This window comes from Budorcas taxicolor, chromosome 19 (assembly GCF_023091745.1).
Source record: "Budorcas taxicolor isolate Tak-1 chromosome 19, Takin1.1, whole genome shotgun sequence".
Lineage (NCBI taxonomy): Eukaryota > Metazoa > Chordata > Mammalia > Artiodactyla > Bovidae > Budorcas > Budorcas taxicolor.
In genome coordinates this window covers 35,266,715-35,285,781 of record NC_068928.1, presented here as the reverse complement: position 1 = coordinate 35,285,781, position 19,067 = coordinate 35,266,715, and the positions used below count along the sequence as shown (strand labels likewise).

General features: G+C 36.9%; 1 protein-coding gene across 1 annotated transcript in view; it reads right to left on the bottom strand.

Moving 5' to 3' along the window:
• The window catches only part of MBTD1 (mbt domain containing 1), a 37,867-nt gene that overhangs the window by 6,153 nt on the left and 12,647 nt on the right, over positions 1–19,067 (bottom strand). The window contains exons 5-14 of the mRNA XM_052658307.1: positions 14,134–14,251; positions 10,953–11,087; positions 10,627–10,715; positions 10,188–10,422; positions 9,522–9,577; positions 9,080–9,184; positions 4,655–4,802; positions 3,608–3,690; positions 3,098–3,332; positions 2,520–2,597 (exon numbers count right to left, since the gene is read on the bottom strand). Coding sequence (XP_052514267.1) covers positions 2,520–2,597; positions 3,098–3,332; positions 3,608–3,690; positions 4,655–4,802; positions 9,080–9,184; positions 9,522–9,577; positions 10,188–10,422; positions 10,627–10,715; positions 10,953–11,087; positions 14,134–14,251 — 1,282 coding nt within the window. The remainder of the gene's footprint in view (positions 1–2,519; positions 2,598–3,097; positions 3,333–3,607; positions 3,691–4,654; positions 4,803–9,079; positions 9,185–9,521; positions 9,578–10,187; positions 10,423–10,626; positions 10,716–10,952; positions 11,088–14,133; positions 14,252–19,067) is intronic.

Here is a 19,067-nt window from a genome sequence, read left to right as displayed (position 1 = left end):
TGGTTATAATTTCATTAGCACACATAAGCCTGCAAAGACTTTTACAATACTTTCACCACCAACAAATAAATACTTTAAGCTTTGCAAAGACTGAACAATCAAGCATACCGCATTTATCTGGTTAAAAATTGAAGGATACTTACAGATCTTTGTGACTATAAGTTATATCTGTTTTATTCCAGAGTTAACAAATAACTCAGGAAAGAGCAATCAGAAATTTGCTTTGCAAAATCAGAACTAAAAGACAAATCTAAGTCAGACAGTATTAATATGTAAAATGATCTGGAAATCAAGTTCCTATAAGTACACATTCAACTCTCGAACCAAAATCACCTGTAGCATTCATTTAGATGAAAACGTCTACTGCACTACACACTTGGGAGGTAAAAATGCAAGGAGAATCTTCAGTTCTCTACTGCTTACAACAGCCCCTGAAGATGGTACAGAAATGAGTGCTGATTTCCTGTTCTAGAATTATTAAACTTTGAGGGAAAAAACACTTTTCAGATTGGACAGATCGTACGTAGACAACAGTCTATATGATCCTCTTGACAGAACATTCTTCATATTGTTCGAAAGCACTAGTTAATAGTTATCCCTTTACAGCATGAACACAGCTAATTAAAAAACAGGCTAGGACAATGAAGTCAATCAATTATTTTTGTAAAAAATAAGCCCTACCAAAGAACATACCAGTAGATGATTTAGGTTGTAGAAAGACCATAGTCATAAGATGAAACAACAGAGCCAGGATATAATAATCCGTAGATAAACTTAAAAACAAAAGGTTTTGTGGTCTGACTGATAAAAATCTGCATGCAGTGGATGACTCAAGGTTCCTGGACCCCAGGTTCGTTCTTATTTTGAAATTTCTAATAACCTATTTGCTGAGTAATGTGAAAAAATAAAAGGAATAGACAGTATCTTAAAATGAAAAATGCTTTTCATTCACACATGACTACAATTCCTTATCCTGAATTCTGAAATTCAAAGTTTTTTTGGGGCAACCAAATCAGACCTCACTTGGTGATACTATTTATAATAATCTTTATTTGGCCCATTAAATGTTACTATTTATATATATTCTGCTTCAAAGTGCTGCAGAGTCTGCAAGGGGTGTTACATAATATATGCTACACACACTGTACTTCTTTCAAAAAACACCCCCAGAATTCTAAATTCCAAAGTGCATTTGATCTCTAGGATTTCTAATAAGGGACTGTGAGTCCATAATTTTTTTCTTTTCTATGTCCAAAAGACAATTTAAAGGCATTAGAGATGATGTTGCAATATTAAGAGCTATCAAAATATTAAATAATATGTTCTAGTTTTATATTTATTTTTTCAGCTAATCCAGAAATCCAATGTCCCATTTAGTGACACACATTATTAAAAGTCACTAAAAATTGGGACACTGATATTATCACTTCATTAATTTCTTATTTCTTCCCATGTCCCTAGCCTATTAATTCAAAATGATTAAACCCCATAAACCATAACAAACCCAGTTAAGAGTCACACTGAGGGAGGTATGTGAACTGTGTATACAATGCTCAGAAGTTTGTTCTAAAAGACGTCATAAAGTCACTGAGTATTAAAAAACATTCTTAAATTCAACACATTGCAAAGAAAATTCTGAAATCTCAAATTCTTGTCCAATTAAATGTAAAGACAGGCCAAAGCAGCTTGTACTAATTCAGTCTTAGAGAAAGCTCAGTGATCACACCTGCTGTGGTTAGTCCACTGACATGAAGTTGCCACATGACTTCTTGCTAATCAGTTTCTGATAAACTGGAAATCATTTTAATCTGCCTGGTTGGGCCATGTTCTCTGGAGTTCTTTTAGGTAAATATCAACCATGGTAAGCAACCAGTAAGCAAAATAATTCTGGGTCTATGGGAGGCTTACATCTACAATATAAAAGAGGGTAAGAGAGAGGTCTTGACGGTTATCACTATAGTGAGACCCATTTGGGTTTCATGTAGGGAAGAAACTAAGCACCACTGCACTGGGTGCTCTAAGTCCCCAGTAAAAAAAATGAAAAACAAAATAACTTTATCTTAGGATGAAATATTCCATGACAAGTTTCACGAAGAGAAAAAAATCTATAGCTTTCTATGATGGAGGGGGAAAGATTTTAGAAAGAGTTTTTTGGTTTAGAAGGATAGGTTTTTTAGTCTCCAAGTCTATTGTAAGCACCAAACATCTGTTTTTATTTTTAATAAAAAAATTTTTAAAAAGGACTAATTTTCAGGTTTACCTATTACCTCAAAAATCATTCATAGACTCTACTCTTTACCATCTATTAAATATTATGGTAATAATTTCTCCTGTCAATCAAAGACAAGTGCTTCTCATTTTTAAAAAGTCTGCCTCTTATGGCATACTGCACCTTTAAGCATAATACAGAATGCACAGTTATCAGCTCTCACAAGGGATCCCATTTCTATGCAAGGATACCAAGACCCCAGTTGGTTAACAAGTTAGGAAATGTATATAAACACCATGTGGTGACCCACTTTTCTTATGTCCTTTGTATTGCTGGGACTTAGTCTTTTTCTTCTGTTTTGATGAACCTGACTGGCTTTCTCTTGATGCTGAAAAATAAAGAAGAAAATTGATATCAGATAATTTCTTACAACTCTCAATACAACTCAGATGAACTACCTTTACCAAGACAATGATGTTTATAAAAGTACACAATGCTTCGAAAATAAGGGTCATTGTTCCTGCAAAACCATGAACCTCAATACCAGACAGATTTCATTATTTATTCAATACGCACTTCTTATATGTTAATAAATTTTAGTCTGTAACTTTAAACTCACTAAAGGAAGTCTAGTTTAATTCGGTGGATGTTCTTAATGTTGTGTTTCTATAGTCATTAAGCAACTGACTACTGAGTTCACACTGCCATGGCACACACGGTCGGATTCTGTGATATCATGGTTGAGTCTTATCAGGTAAGATCTTACCTGACAACCAATCAGACATAGGTATATTCTTGTCCTGTAAGCTCACAAGATGATTTATGTGAGACAGTCCTTGGAGAATTGCTGATTTTTGCAAAAGGACACCTTTTCTTATACCAACTTACACTGTGATGCTGGAGGCTGTAGTTGATATCCAGTTAACTGACACCACCCTACAGGATAGAGGTCAGGGGACTCACAGTCTACCCACTGATCATATTCTTCTTCCCATCCATCAAAATGTATCCTCAAGAGACGATGAATAATTCGAGTTACTGTGGCTACACATATTAATCGTGGCTCCATGAGATCCACTGCTTCTAATTTCATTCCGACACGAAATCCGTGATTTGGAACATCCTAACATGGAGAAGCAAAACATTAACACTGGTGAAAAGAATAATGTGTAACTCCATCATCACTAGGATAAAAAAATAGAGAAGTAACATAAGCAATTAACAATTTAGACCAAAAAAATCCTTTATTGAAACATATGAAGGTGAAGCATGTAAGAACTAGTTAGGAAATGCATTCATTCCTAATAATGAAACAAAATTTGGAAACAAATTTCAACTCCTATGTAAAGGAAATACCTACACTGTTTAACTAATATGTATGTGTTTATTTAAATTTACCTTATTAAACAGTTTTACTGGTGCTGCAATGGAGCCAGTTTCCCTGAGGTAGTCAAACCATTTAAAAGGAAGCTTTGTGTAACCTGGAAAACACAACTAGTTTAACTAGAAGTTCATTTAAAATTAGTGTAATATAAAAATGCAGATATAAAGTAATTCAGTACACATTACAATCTCATGAGCTAATGCTGTAGAGTACAATAATTCCTCCCTGTTATATGGCTCTTCCTGTTTTTATAGACAGAAACAGGTGCACCCAAGTACCCTATAAGAGCTAGACTTTTGCTTTTCAATCCTAGGCTTAGAATAGTCTAACATTTAATATTTTCCAGTAATATTTTTCTTTCTTTGTAAGAACAGTGGCTGGGCAAATACTGTTTTTACAGTCTTCTGTTTGGCTTTTCTCCTTCTTAAGAGAAAAATCCAAGGCTCAGATATTGAAATTAGGAAAGTCACTGGTTAAGCCATATGAACTATTTAAGGGTGTCATTTTTTTTAAAGTCATATGGTAATTTTTATTTTTTTTTTGGTCATACCACCTGCCTTGTGAGATCTTAATTTCCTAACCAGGGATTGAACCCAGGGCCCTGACAGTGAAAGCTCCAAGTCCTAACAACTGGAATGCCAGGGAGCTTCCTCATACAGTAATCTAAAGATGAAAACTTGCTTTCTCTCAAAGGCTACAGTCTATTTTTTTAAAAAAGTTTATGTATGCGATAGCCCTTTGAGCCTACATCATCATCTTAACAGGGCTTGAGAATACCAATTATTATAAAATGTACAAATGCTCAGGAAAAATTCTCCACCAATTTATTAAAGCTAGTTAGGTTATAGGTCTTGATGTTTTCAGACACCCCACAGCTCTTGATATAAACATATACATATGTAACACACATATGTTTATATATACATATTATATTTTCAAACAGCAAATAATCTAGGGCTAAAAATAAAAAGAAATCTAGGGCTGTGGTAAACAGTGTAAACAGGTACTATGTAAAAAGAAAACAAGGATGAATACCCACTGTACAGATTAGAAAAAAGTACCTCTGGGTGGAGTGAGTTCAATCATGTTAATTTCACAGAAACCAACAGGGAAAATAGAAGGGGAGGTTGCATGATAACAGAACCAGTCAGATCCATCTGCTGCTTCTGAGCCATCGATCCCAATCATCAGGAATCCATCAGCCAGCACCTTTTAAATTAAGAGAATTCCAAGTATTTAAAATTAGGTACCACTATTATAAAAATGATCCTTTAAGTGACATTCTAAAAGGAAGCAAAGTCTATTACATAAAGATCTCGTGAAAGTGAGAAATGTTTACTGAACTCTCTTAAATAACTGAAATTATAATGAAAAACAAATCTGTATAAATTCTAGGGTGTGCCAGAAATAAAAGCGTGGTTACAGGGAAGTGATTTTAGAGGTCTAAGGAAAACATGCTCCTGACAAGGGCCAAGGCTGTTTTCTCCTGTGGCATGAAACAGGGCTGAGTGCTCTTTTACAATTCAACCATCTAGTCTCGGCTAAGCTTTAAATCTTATTCAGTAGGGACTCTACTTATATCCTTCTGATTTTCACATAGTGGAGTTTTCCTAAACTTTTCCCATCTTCCTCAAGCTCCGACTTTACCTCTTTCATGCTCTGGATAACTGTGCTGCTCCATGACAGGAACTGCGTGAGGGACTTCACAGTCCACTCTTTGCGTATCAGACTGCTCTACGTAGTAGTCCTTCCTTTGCCTCTCAAGACAAACCTCTCCATGTCTCCCAATTCCCCTTACATTAAAAGTATTTTATTTTGAAATAGTTCACACTTAAAAAAAGGTATATACAACAAATTCCTAAATACTCTTCACCCAGAGACCCAATTCAAGTTATATCACTCAGTCATGTCCGACTTTTTGCGACCCCATGGACTGTAACCTGACAGGCTCCTCTGTCCATGGGGATCCACCAGAGAAGAATACTGGATTGGGTTGCCATGGGCCCCTCCAGAGGATCTTCCCAACCCAGGGATCAAACCCAAGTCTCCCACATTGCAGGCAGATTCTTTACCATCTGAGCCACCAGGGAAGCCCAAGATTACTGGAGTGGGTAGCTTATCGCTTCTCCAGGGGAACTTCCTGACCCAGGAATTGAACCAGGGTTTCCTACATTATAGGCAGATTCTTTACCAGCTGAGCTATCTGGGAAGAAATGATGTTCTAGTTTGTCAAATCCAGTGTCTTTTCCCCAACACTTCAGCCTCCTTTATAATATCCCATACCAGCTGACTTCTCAATTTTTTGAAACATTTATTCCCAGGTTCTCATTACATTATAGTCTACTGATCCATCTTCTCACCTCTGTGTTCATTGCTTCACATTTTTTTTGGCAACCACCCTTTCACCTTCAACTCTTGTTTTACCCATTCACTCTTCAATGGTTGACTTTTATGCCAACAATTTCTCAAGTTTTATCATGAGTTTTTCACCCTCTCAGTGTCTCAGGCCTGCATTTTGCCTGCATGCTGAATATATTCTCTGAGAGTTAGTACAGGGCAACAAACCAACAACTCTTTCTCCAGCTCCTTTCAAGGGCAATCAATTGCTGGGTCCCCACAACTCCCCCTAAACATTCAGTCCCTTTATCCTAGCCATTAACTCTCTCTCCACTACGTTGCTTAATATTATTGCTTTCAGCCTTCCCTATGTACACTTCCCCTCTTACACAGTTAAAACTTTCCTTTGCTATGTACTCTGTTCATGCCAGAAAGCTTTACCAACTTACCCTGTTCACTAAAGAAAACTCAATGTGACCAAGCATTAAAGACTGCACAAATTAATTTCACATCATCTTTCTGTCTACTTGCAGGTTCCGTTCTCCTAGTTATTTCTACTATATTGAATATATATACACTGATTTTCTCTTTAACCTTAAGAACTCTAAGACCACTAGAAAGGACTACCTCCACTCACACGGGATTCGTTTTTCCCTTCTGAACAAAGCTTAGTGAATCAGGGGCTCATATCCCACCTTCAGAGGACCATGCAAACAGCTGGGCTCAGTTGTTCAGATTCTTTCTCTGTAATTAGAATTAACATACAGAGAGATAGCAGTCAAGCCATGGGTTGGAGCTGGCACTGAAAGGCAGTGACACAGAAGGGTGAATGAAGTGAAAGTCTCTCAGTCGTTTCCAACTCTTTGTGACACCATGGACTGTAGCCCTCCAAGCTCCTCCGTCCATGGGATTCTCCAGGCAAGAGTACTGGAGTGGGTTACCACGCCCTTCTCCAGGGGATCTTCCCAGACTAAAGATCGAATCTAGGTATCCCACAATTGCAAGGAGATTCTTTACCATCTGAGGTACCGGGGAAGCCCAACAGAATGGTGAGAGGCTACCTTGTGGAGACTGAATACGCAGGACACCAGGAAAGAGAGAGCGAGTGAAAGAAGAGTGGAACAGACACAGAGCAGAGATGGAACAAAGAGGCCCGTAGAGATGGAGGACAGCACTAAGTTTGTGCCTTTCCAGGTTTCATCCCTGGGTCCTTCTATGTCTATGAACGTGCCCACTGAATCCTCAGAGTAACTTTTCTAAAGCCCACTTGAGGAGGTTTCTGTTCCTTATAAACAAAAAGCCTGGCCCAGAATATTCAAAGCAACTGGTTTGGTGTGTACCGTGTGTGAACCTTCCACCATTTCCTAAATGCGGTCTGTACCTTTCACTCCTGATGCTTTTGTGCATATTCTCATTCCATGGTACAGTTTCCTCCTGAATCTCTTCTTGGCCCAGTTTTTCCCATCCTTCAAACTGAAGTTTTCGAATGTCCTCTCTTCCACAAAGCTTTTCCTGATTCCTCTGAGAAGATGCTCTTCTTTATCTGAATTTCAATAGTACTTGTACCATTCTTGAATCATAGTTGATCTTGTACGTTAAACATGTTTTCCTACAGCTTATCTTGTTCTACAAGACTGTATGCTTTATAGAGTCCAAACCAACCTAGCACTGCAAGAATTCATTTTAAGTATTTTCTGAGTGAAGCTTAATATTCTACTCCCTGGACACTTATTTCCCTTTCACACAGAGCATGACATGATGGTGCTGATTCCCAAATCTGGCTGACTGTCAAGAGTTACACCTTGAGAACTTTTTAATTATCATTTTTTTAGACAAATACAAATATCTGGGTGGTCTTTCTTATGATTCTGATTGACCAGGTCTAGAGCAGGTCATGGGAATCTATGTTTTAAATAGCACCAGGTAGTCTGGATCCCTAGTCAGGTGAAAAGGAAGAATAAGGGTTTAGAGTCAGTCTGGTTTAGCTGTGTGACCTTGAACACAAGTGTACAGGACATGGCAGCCACCATAACTTTTTAATTCTTTTGGCTTAAGGCTTAAAGGACTTCCTTTGTGGCTCAGCTGTTAAAAAGTCCGCCTGCAATGCAGGAGACCTGGGTTCAATCCCTCGGTTGGGAAGATCCCCTGGAGAAGGGAAAGGCTACCCACTCCAGTATTCTGGCCTGAAGAATTCCATGGACTCTATAGTCCATGGGGTTGCAAAGACACGATGAACAACTTTCACTTTAAGGCTTAAACTGTGTTGAAATGCAAGTCACAATTTAATTACACCTTTATTTAAGTGTATTCTGGATCAATAGCTCCTAACCCTGATTGTACTTCAGAATCACCTGAGGACCTTAAAAAAATGCCAATGCTAAGATTGATTAAATCAGAACAGGAGTGCGGGGTTGGAGAAGAGGCTTAGTCAATAGTATTATTATTTTTTAAAGTTCTCCAGGAGATTTCAATGCCTACTGACAATTGAGAACCACTCTTCCACGTCTTTTTGTAAAAACAGTTTCAGAAGAGAGGAAAAAGAGAAAAGAAGCAATAAAGTACTACCAATGGAGGGTAAGAGCACAAAAAGGAAACACGGGAAACTGAGGATAAACTAGCATTGTTACAATTTTGTATTGGACAAGTTCTGACTAGGAAGTAACTTAAATAAGTATTCTTCCTTTAACTTAGGATATACTTCCATAAAATAAAAGTAGCAGGTTCAAGATAACAATCTTGATAATAAGATATATACAAAGAAAACCTCTGGTAAGAGAACTCAAATTTATCTTGCAATTACTACTGACATTCTCCCCAGTGAAGACAGAGATGCACCCATTTTAGGTCAAAATGAATGTTAGGGGCCTCCTCCTCCTGTTTGTTGCTGTTCAGTTGCTATGTCCTATCCTGCTCTTTTGCAACCCCATGGACTGTAGTACGCCAGGGTCCTCTGTCGACGGGATCTCCCAGGCAAGAATACTGGAGTGGGTTGCCATTTCCTTCTCCAGGGGATCTTCCCAGCCTAGGAATAGAACCCATGTCTCCTGTACTGGCAGGCGGATTCTTTACCAGTTAGCCACCAGGGAAGCCCATTACTTTAAACTAGTTCCTATAAGTTCATTTCTATATTTTAAAACCTACTCTCTTACCTTTCTAATGGTCGCAACACATATTGTGGAAAGATTTAATGGGTCTATAGCTTCCAATTTCATTCCTTCCTTGAACCATTCCCCACTCTGGTCTACTTCTTTTACCTAAAGAATTACATGAAAGCACATCTATTGTTACAGGTGTTACCAGTTTAATAATTAAAATAATACCAATTTGAAAAGGTTTACAAGATGAAAATACCAAGTACCTTCTCCTACCTACCTAATATTGTAACTCAGACTTCCATTACGGAATAGAGAGAATTCAGGCAAATAGAATTTAAGAATAATTATAATCAATAGTTGTGACACATATGGATTACAAGGTCTTAATCCTTTTAGGTGAATATATGTAATTGTGATTTCCATAATATTAGGAAAAAACCCACAACCCTCTTTCAAACATAATTTACAAATGAGGGTTCTTATAAAAACTTCTTACCTTAGCAAATAAATGTGGTGGTGTATCAAAATGTCCATCCTGTTTCTTTGTAATATCTACAAGGAAAAGTTACATACTAATCTGTCAGCATTTGTGAGAAGACCAAAAACCACGTTTTTTTGAAGGTTTCAAACTCACAAGGTATGTATACTCTAAAACATGGCAAAAATACGTGCCTTCTACATTTACGGTGAATAATATTCTTTAAAAGTCTCTATCTCTTTAGAGTACATGTGCTATTAATATTAAGTACATTTAGCCAATTAGAATGCTGGGAATTCCCTAGTTAGGGAATTACAATTTTAGAAGTATGTTTTAAAGTGTTTAGTATTAAGTCTAACCACATTTAATTTTGGTATTTCTACTAACACTGAATGGAAAGGGAAAGGCTATCTTCTTTCAAATGGGCTGGATAAAAAAGTGTAAGAAAACAAATGTAGTTGTGACTGAAAGGGCTTTAGTTTTTACTTGAACATAAGTGGAAGGTATATAAAGGAATTGGTTAGGACATTTAATTTTCTGGTGAGAACCTTCCCTAATTAAGGTAGAAGCAGCAGCCCAAGGCAACTGATTTCGATCTCTGCTATTCTGTGGAGAAAAATGCCCAGGTAGTACAATTTAGCCTCAATGTTATTTTCAACAGGAATTCTTGTGACAGGTGCTTACCAGATCTTTTGAATCGATGGCCTATGCTTCGAGACCAACCAATATGATGGATTAATGGGCTGTGCATATGGCACCAGAAGTCATCTGTTCTGTCTTCACTCTCTTCATATACTAGTCTTAATCTTCCTCCAATTACACTTTCCACCACTGCCACTCGTGTTCGACACAAATGCCTCTTGTCAACCACCTCTACTCTCATGCAAGGTTTGAAAGGATACTGCATGCTCTCTGAAACCTTGAAAGAAAAGCAGAACTTTAGAAAATTGATGACAAAGGTCTACAAATTAGTATTCTACTATAAAAATATCTAGTGCACTCAATAGTTAACATAGGTTATTTGACTCACTAATTGAAACAATTCCTTAAAAAGCTTTGAAGTTACTCCATTTTTTAGAGCTCTCATTTGCCACTTGAGTCCTTTCTAAGGTCTTGTCTTTACCTTTTGTGAGAAATCGGGAGGAAGAGTTTTGGCACCAGTAAGTCGTTTCACTAGAAAAGCTTTCCAGTTTGTATACTTATGCTGAATAGCTAAAAAAAAGAAATAACCAGTTATACTTTAGCAAAGAATAGAACTGCTTCAAAAGCTATTTGCTTAAAGAAAAAAAAAAAAGTAACAAATTTCCCTGCAGTTAAAATTCTGAAGAAGAGTAACAAAAATAGGGAAAACAAGTATGTCTTGCTAGCAAATAAGTTACCTGAAATCAAAAAATATTTGCATTGAAGTTCAGATACTTAAATTACAGTAAGGGTAAAGAAGTTACTCACTTCTAGGAGGGACAAGAGGTTTTCCACTTGCAGCGCACCAACCAACTGGATGGATATCAGAACCACATATACTGCACCAGAAGTCCAGACCAGAGTCATTTTCAAATCCTTCATATCTTAAGAGGGCATTGTAACCTGAAACCAACAAAGCAGTCACCACATAATAAGAAAATCAAATGAAATAAAACAGAATATAGCTGCTGGTACTGAGTATCAAATGTCACTGAGCAACTGCAACAGGTGCAGAGCTTGTGAATAGACAAGACGGCTGGGCCTCATACCCCAGAAATCATTTAGCAGATATTGGGTGAGTCTTAGAAACTGTATTTCTAAGAAGTTCCCAGAGGTGCTTACACTAGTGCTATATGGACGAAACTCTGAGAACGATTTGAACAATGGAATTAGTTTAACTGTTTTCAGAGCACAGCCTATTTCTCTGAATATATTTCAATTTTACCCATAGTTTCTTAAATTCTAGAAAAGAGGAGTGAGAAAGTTCTACTAGGATGCATAGTTTTAGAAATAAAGGATATTGTGGTAAGTTAATATAACCTTGATAAGTCACAGAAATCCAGTTAAAGTACATTTCAAAGACATTGCTTTATCCAAGTGATCAGGTGACCAAATTATTTTCAGATAATTTGTATGTGGCTACTTTAAGAGTTTAAATTTTTTTGTCTTGTTGATTTGGAAGATTCGAAAATGCCAGGTAAAAAAGTTCAATGAACACAAATAAAGATATGTGAAATCACTTAAAATCTACATGTACTAAACAAACAGGGTCTTCCCAAGTGGTGCAGCAGTAAAGAATCTGCCTGCCAACACAGGAGATGTAGGAGACTCGGGTTCGATCCTGGATCAGGAAGATCCCCTGGAGTAGGAAATGGTAATCCTCTGCACTATTATCTCCTGGAAAATTCCATGAACAGAGAAGCTTGGGTGGGTTACAGTCCATGGGTCACAAAGAGTTAGACACGGCTGAGTGACTGAGCACGCACGCGCTGAACAAATGGGAAGACTTATTTCCTGGGAAGAACAAACAGTATATGATATATACTGTTTATAATTTAATAAACCTTATCTTTTTAGTATTTAAATAGACAAACTTTTATTAAAACATACAATAGTAAAGAAAATAAGAGTATCAAATATCATCTTTAAAGAAACCCTCTGATGTATGTATAGCCACCCATAACCAGCTTTGTCATCTCTTCAAGCTTGTCTTTGACAAACAGTGTTTGTTTCTTTCCTTATTTAAAATATTTTTCTCTCAGTGAAATAAAAGCTATATGAGAAAGTATTTTCATTGTTTATTCCTTTTAATAAACCTTATCTTGATAACATTAAAAAGTTAAGGTCTTTAGTGGAATAAAAAATGCCCAATAAACTTGTATTTCAGGCTGGGAGCTAAGTTTAGTTAGCATTTTCATGTGTTAATACTTAGGTTTTGAAAATTTATAGCATTAAACTTTTTGTTTTAAAATTCAGTAATTCACAGAACAACTCATGACTTGCTAACTGTTTCTAAGTTCTGGGTTCATGATCAACAACAGGCTCACTTCTAAAATGTCATTAAAGTGGCTTAAAATGAGATATATGTTGCAATTAGATATAGCAGAAGTATAAAACCAGAGATGGAAGATAGAAATAATTATTGAATATTAAATGCATTGATCTTTAGAGCCATTTATATGCAAGTGATTTAAACATCAAGCAAAAAATATATATTGCTGTTTTAAACAAGGTACAGGGAATATTTAGATAATGTCTATATAGCTGGGGGCTTCCCTGGTGGTTCAGATGGTAAAGAATCTGATTGCAATGCAAGATTTGATCCCTGGGTCAGTAAGATCCCCTGGAGAAGGGAATGGCTACCCACTCCACTATTCTTGCCTGGAGAATTCCACAGACAGAGGAGCCTGGCAGACTACAGTCCACGGAATTCCAAAGAGTCAGACAGGATTGAGCAACTAACACTTTCACTTTTTCACTTACATAAGCTGGGGAAATGTTTCATGGAAAAGGTAGGAACTGTACTGGGTTAAATAAGGTAAGTGAGAGAGTGAGAATGAGAAAAGGAATGAAGGTGACATAGAATATGTTATATGAGAGAGAAGGAAAACTAATCTCAGCAGAACAGATCATTTATGTCGGGGAACAATAAAAAATCTGTTCAGTGGTGTACAGTGAAACTTAACAATAGCTGTAAATGCTGACCATCCTGATCCTTTAAGGACAAAGAAGGCGCTAAAGACAGAAAAATGGAATTGAGATCATTTTTAGGTAAATTAAGTCTATCAGCAGCACACAGGGTGGAATAGACAGGGCATTTTTGGGAAGATGGCTGGAGATAAGACTAGAAAGAGTAGGATGAGTAAGATACCTCTTCCAGTAATCTCAGGATACCTTTCATTATCTGAGTGGCTGCTCCTCCTCTGAAGTATCACAGTATCCTACTATACCACTTACTAAGCACCCTGTCATAAAACATGATTCAATATTTAGCAGATGTAAACTCACCAAAAAAATCTTTTAAGTTTGCACATCACCTGCCCACAGGGTCTAACATAGTAGATACCTAACACATTTACTTCGTGGGCTGGGATACATGGAAGAGGTGGGACTGAAGAAAATATAGTACCCAAAATAGATGAAATTTTCATCATTAGTTTACTTCTGGTATTATGGACCGTATCACTTTTTTTTTAATACTTTTTGTTACTTTCTGAAATATTTCCCTGTATCAGAGGTTGAGGAAACTATAGGGCCCACAGATCTGGCCTACTGTCATCCATAATAGCTTTTACATTTTTAAATGCTTGAAAAAAAATTAGAGGTAAAGTAATATTTTATGATATGTAACAATTATATGAAACTCCAATTTTAGTGCCCATAAATAAAGTTTTACTAGAACACATTCATTTATGCCATGCCTATTCATTTATGCGTTGCTTTGGCTGATCCTATGCTATGATAGAGTTAAATGGTTGTGACAGAGACTGCTTTGGTCACAAAGCTAAAAATATTTACTGTTTTTTTTTTTTTTAACAAAAAAAAAGTTTGCTAACCTTTGCCCTATATCATACTTACTTGGCAATATTTGAAAATTTACAAAAATGTTTTCTTACAAATTACAAATACAAGTGATTTTTTAAAGTGAATTATTATGCATGTTTTTCACCTGCTAATTTTACTATTCCAGCGATCCAGAAGACTTTGGTAGGTAGGCTGCAGTCTGTATTGGGAACTTCTACTCTCACATTTTCTGAGATATCACCCCAGCAGGTCCCCATAGGTGCCTGTCATATAAAAATTATTAAATTATCATCTTATTAAATAAAGTCTAAAACATATGGTTCAAAATTAAGCACTATTATTCAATCATGGTAACATTAAACTAAAAATACCATTTAATTCATTCTTTTTTCCTAAAAATATAATTGTTATCCCTTGCATCACAGAATTCTATTTAGAAAAAGCCAGTGTCAGGGACAAGCTCAAGACGAAGAGAATTCACATATACTAGAACTGATCTATACCCAGTTCAAAATTCAATAGTGCTCAAATATAAGACTTGAGAGCAATTTTTATAAATGCCAAATTACAAACTTGATATTAGGTTTCACAGGAAAAAGTTGACTTAAAAATTCATTATTTTATCATGAACTGAATGAATGTACTTTACCTTAACCTCTAATTTTAAAAGATCTGGCTAAAGAGTAGAAAGAAAGAATTTCAATCAGCAATGTGGTTTCCAATAACACAGAGAAACAAAACTTAGTTATCTGTATTTTCAACTTCAGTTAAGTTCGCAGAACAGAAACATAGTCTGTTACAACAGACTTGTGGCAAAAGCACCAGATAAAGCTGTTAAAACGGTGAAGTTAAAGAGATTTTGGAGAATCGTACATAGTAAATTGTTAAATGATTTATTATTTCAAAATTTCTCACACAGGAATTACAATAAACAAAGAAAACTTTCAATGTTAGATCTGATAGTAATCAGCCTCCACACAAATGGTTAAGATGGGGACGTAGAAAACTAATTAAATGAATATCATGAAGGGATTTGCCAACATTTAGTGTGTTTCCAAATTACAATTTCCATTATATTTTAACCCTTAAATTTGAGGCAGTTTATCATTATTTGGAATTTAGCAATGGCTAATTAAACCAAAATGAATTTAGGAATTTAAATGCTGATAATACCAAACAGTCTCTGTGGCCCTTGATAATCAGCTCCTCATTAAATACAATTCAGAACCCTGATCACAAGAAGTATTAGGTAAGGATGTAAAAGACTTGATAACATGAACAAATCAGGAAAAGACAAAATAGCTTCAAAGCTAAAAGATGACTAAACACAAAGATATCCAAGAGTCACGCAAACTAGTCCATCTGAACACTGGACAAATGTCTTCCATGCAAGGCTGCTCATCTTGGGTAGTCGCTAACCCAAAAGGGGGTTAGCTTAAAACAGTACTCAACCCGTATACTCTCAATAGCTTAAGGAATTTCTGAAGGACAGGAAGAAAATGTCAAATAATACTGAACTAGGATAAGTCTAGAAACCAAACACAGAATCAACTTATGGCTATTTCTTTAAGCAGCAAGCAAAGAATATACTTCAATCACTTGGATACAGTGGCCTATCTCAAGTATTTCTAATTCTGGAAGGTTACATGTAACTATCTTCCTGAGCTGTACAAAAAATAATACATCCACTATGACTACCTCTTTCTGCTATTTTTAAATGGAAAGAATGGACTCTTCAGGTTCTGCTATCTCCCCCTATATCATTCTAGACTGTAGGGCCATCCCTATTGCCAGCAGATATGATCAGAAAAGGAGAGGCTGGAAGGAAGATAGGTAACAGATTAAGCTACCACATATTAACACAAAGACCATGTATTAATTTCTGTGAGGATAAACCAATTTCAGCAGACAGATGTAGTGGAATGTATGCATTAAATTAAGGCAGGATATCCATTCCTCTTTGTTTGGCTGCCAAGCCTTATGAAATGGGCTTTATTTTTCATTAAGAAGGAAGATGCCATGGTTATGCTGACAAGCTGTGTGTAAAGATGAGCACACTGCTACAAGAATTTGGCATACAGGACTCCCTTTTGAGTTAGGTGTGACAATGTCATACTGACTTATTTTTTTTTAAGTCTTTTAACAATTGTTTGGAGAAAATAACTTTTAGTCACATTTTATTAAAAAAAACAAGTGTCAATATGCTTGCTCACTTAGAAAATAAAGTTAATGCTCACTTTAGTTGGGGGATGTTATGTTTCCGTCCCTACAGTCTGGATTGGTATAGGAGAAAGTAGCAGAAAGTGACATTTGTTCTTGCCTGTAAGGTTGTGGTTCTGCTAGGCCCTCTTAAACCAATCCATATGGTTCACTCTAAGAAAAAAAATGAACAAAAACAATAACAAAAAGAGCACAATCGTCACTGCATAGTATGTGCTCAATGTGTTGAAATAATAAAGGAATTTTAAAGATACAGCTGCCCTTTTGTTTAAAATGGATATTCTTAAGTGTGGAAGACTAAATGACCCAGGGCTCGAGAGCCATCTTCAGCCAAGTCATCTGTCTTCTCTTGCTGGCAGGAGGGATACCTCTGAAAGTCTGGATTGGCATAGCATGGACTAGCAGAACCATCATTTACAGGTAACAACAAATTTACCTTCCAGACTCAGGACGAGAGGTCCACCTCAGGTTCCTCCCAAACCAGGAAGATCTGCTTCATCACTTCCTGCTCCAGGGCCACTCGTGAGGGCTATCTGGGAGCGACTCTCCTTCCCTGCAAGGTAAGCTGTCATCAGGTCCTGCAGGTCATGGCCAAATCCAAATGCTGAGGGCTCCCCAACACAAATGTATGATAACCTCCACCTGACTGTACGTAAGAAAGTAACTGGATGGGATTCTTACTTTTTCTGTACTTTAAGAACATTCCCAGATAGTCCAATAGCCCAGATGGCTAGTATTTGGACTCTCAGAAGACTGACATATTACACACATGATGCTTTGCGGGAGAAATACAGATTTCCCTCCACAGAGCTGAAAACCTGTAACTTTTGATAATCACAATCTTCAGTAGTAACAGAATTCAAGTGGGCAGGAGTTAGCCCTGAAGTTGTACACTGGTAACTATTATTGATCCTAATAATGATATGGCAAACACACAAAAAGCCACTATTAAAATACTTTGACTAATAGGCATATGATGACTAAAGTGCAACTAGGAGAGAAAGATAAGCTATTATACCACCAAAAAGGGGAAAAACATGATAGGAAATTGACAAGAAAAGAATTCGAAGTCCTAAATATCATTTGCTGGAATTGACAGAAAATAGGAACAGAAAAATGAAACAGTTCCCTCTTTCTCCAGAAAGTCCACTCACCTTTTGATTTGATAACAGGACCTACTTTTGGGGTTGGGTCATAGCAGGAGGGCTTCCCAAGTGGTGCTAGTGGTAAAGAATTGACCTGCCAATGCAGGAGACTTGGGAGACGGGGGTTTGATCCCTGAGTGGGGATGATCCCCTGGAGAAGGGCATGGCAACCCACTCCAGTATTCTTGTCTGGAGAATCCCATGGACAGACGAGCCTGGAGGGCTACCGTCCATAGGGTTGCAAAGACTTGGACACAACTGAGGTGACTTAGCACGCACGCACAATAGCAGGGGGATGGGAGTACAAGGAAAGTACAAAGCAAAAATAGGGTGCTTGGGGTGAAAATCAGATTAAGAATGAGGGAATGCTGGACTTCCCTCATGGTCCAGTGGTTAAGAATCCACCTGCCAATGCAGGGGATGTGGGTTCAAACCTTGGTCTGGAAACCCTAGCCGTGGGGTAACTAAGCAGGCATGTGCCCCAACTACTGAAGCTAGTGCACTCTTGAGCTCAGGTGCTCTCCAACAAGAGAAGTCACTGTAATGAGAAGCCTGCACACTGCAACTAGAGAGAAGCCCCTGCTAGCTGCGACTAGAGAAGGTCTGCGTATAGCAATGAAGCCCAGCACAGCCAAAAATTAATAAGTAAATAAATAAAGCAAAAAAAAAAAAATGATGGCATGCTAGTGCACGTAAAAAGAGAAAGGAAGCAGTGGTTACTAATTTGAATAGCATAAAGTCGTTCATAATTTTTAAAAAATATTAAATGAAAATAATCTAGATTACTTAGGCCTTCCTTGAAACAGATTATTCTTATTATATTTTATTATATATATCAGAAGCCACTGCTTTCCTGCAGAGAATTTATTTTGTGGCAACACAATAGCTAAATGAGAGTACTAATAAGTACGAGAAACTAAAAAGTTCTACTTCCATTAGAAAGAAACTCTGCAATCTAGGACGACATACTGATAACTCTACCTTCAGTTAAAAAGGATGTGGAGTCATATTTATTTTCAATGGAGTTATGTATGCATGGTTAAAGCTAGGGGAAGAAAACAAAGAATAGTTTTATTTGAAAGAGACTGTTTTCCTAATAAACACAGACCCAAGTTTTACTAATAAACCATTGTAACCACACATACACAAACAAAAAGCCTTTTTTCTCCTTAATATATATATTCAAAAAATATTTTTAATACCTGTTGCAAAGAAATATTTATAATCTTATCCCTTTCAAAATAGCTGGACCAAAAGAGAGGATTAGAAAACATCATGTAAGCAATACAAGCTATTTGTGGAGGCAAAGGACCTTTTTAAAAATTACGTAACTACAACTGTTTTCAAGGGAGAAAAAAAGTAGGATGATTACATTTCTGCTTTTAGCAAGGACAGTATCAATAAACTGACATCAGAATATATAGTTCAGGTACAAAACAAAAGAAATTTGAAGTCTGTAAGTTCGTAATTAAAGGCATATGATTTTAGCTTTTTAAGATTCATATGCATTTGATATTGAAACATTTTGGCCTGTGCTGTAATGCTTCAGTTCAGTTACTCAGGCATGTCCGACTCTTTGCGACCGGATATCAGGCTTCCCTGTCTATCACCAACTCCCAGGGCTTGCTCATGTCCGTCGAGTCGGTGATGCCATCCAACTATCTCATCCTCTGACGTTCCCTTCTCCTGCCTTCAATATTTTTCAGCATCAGGG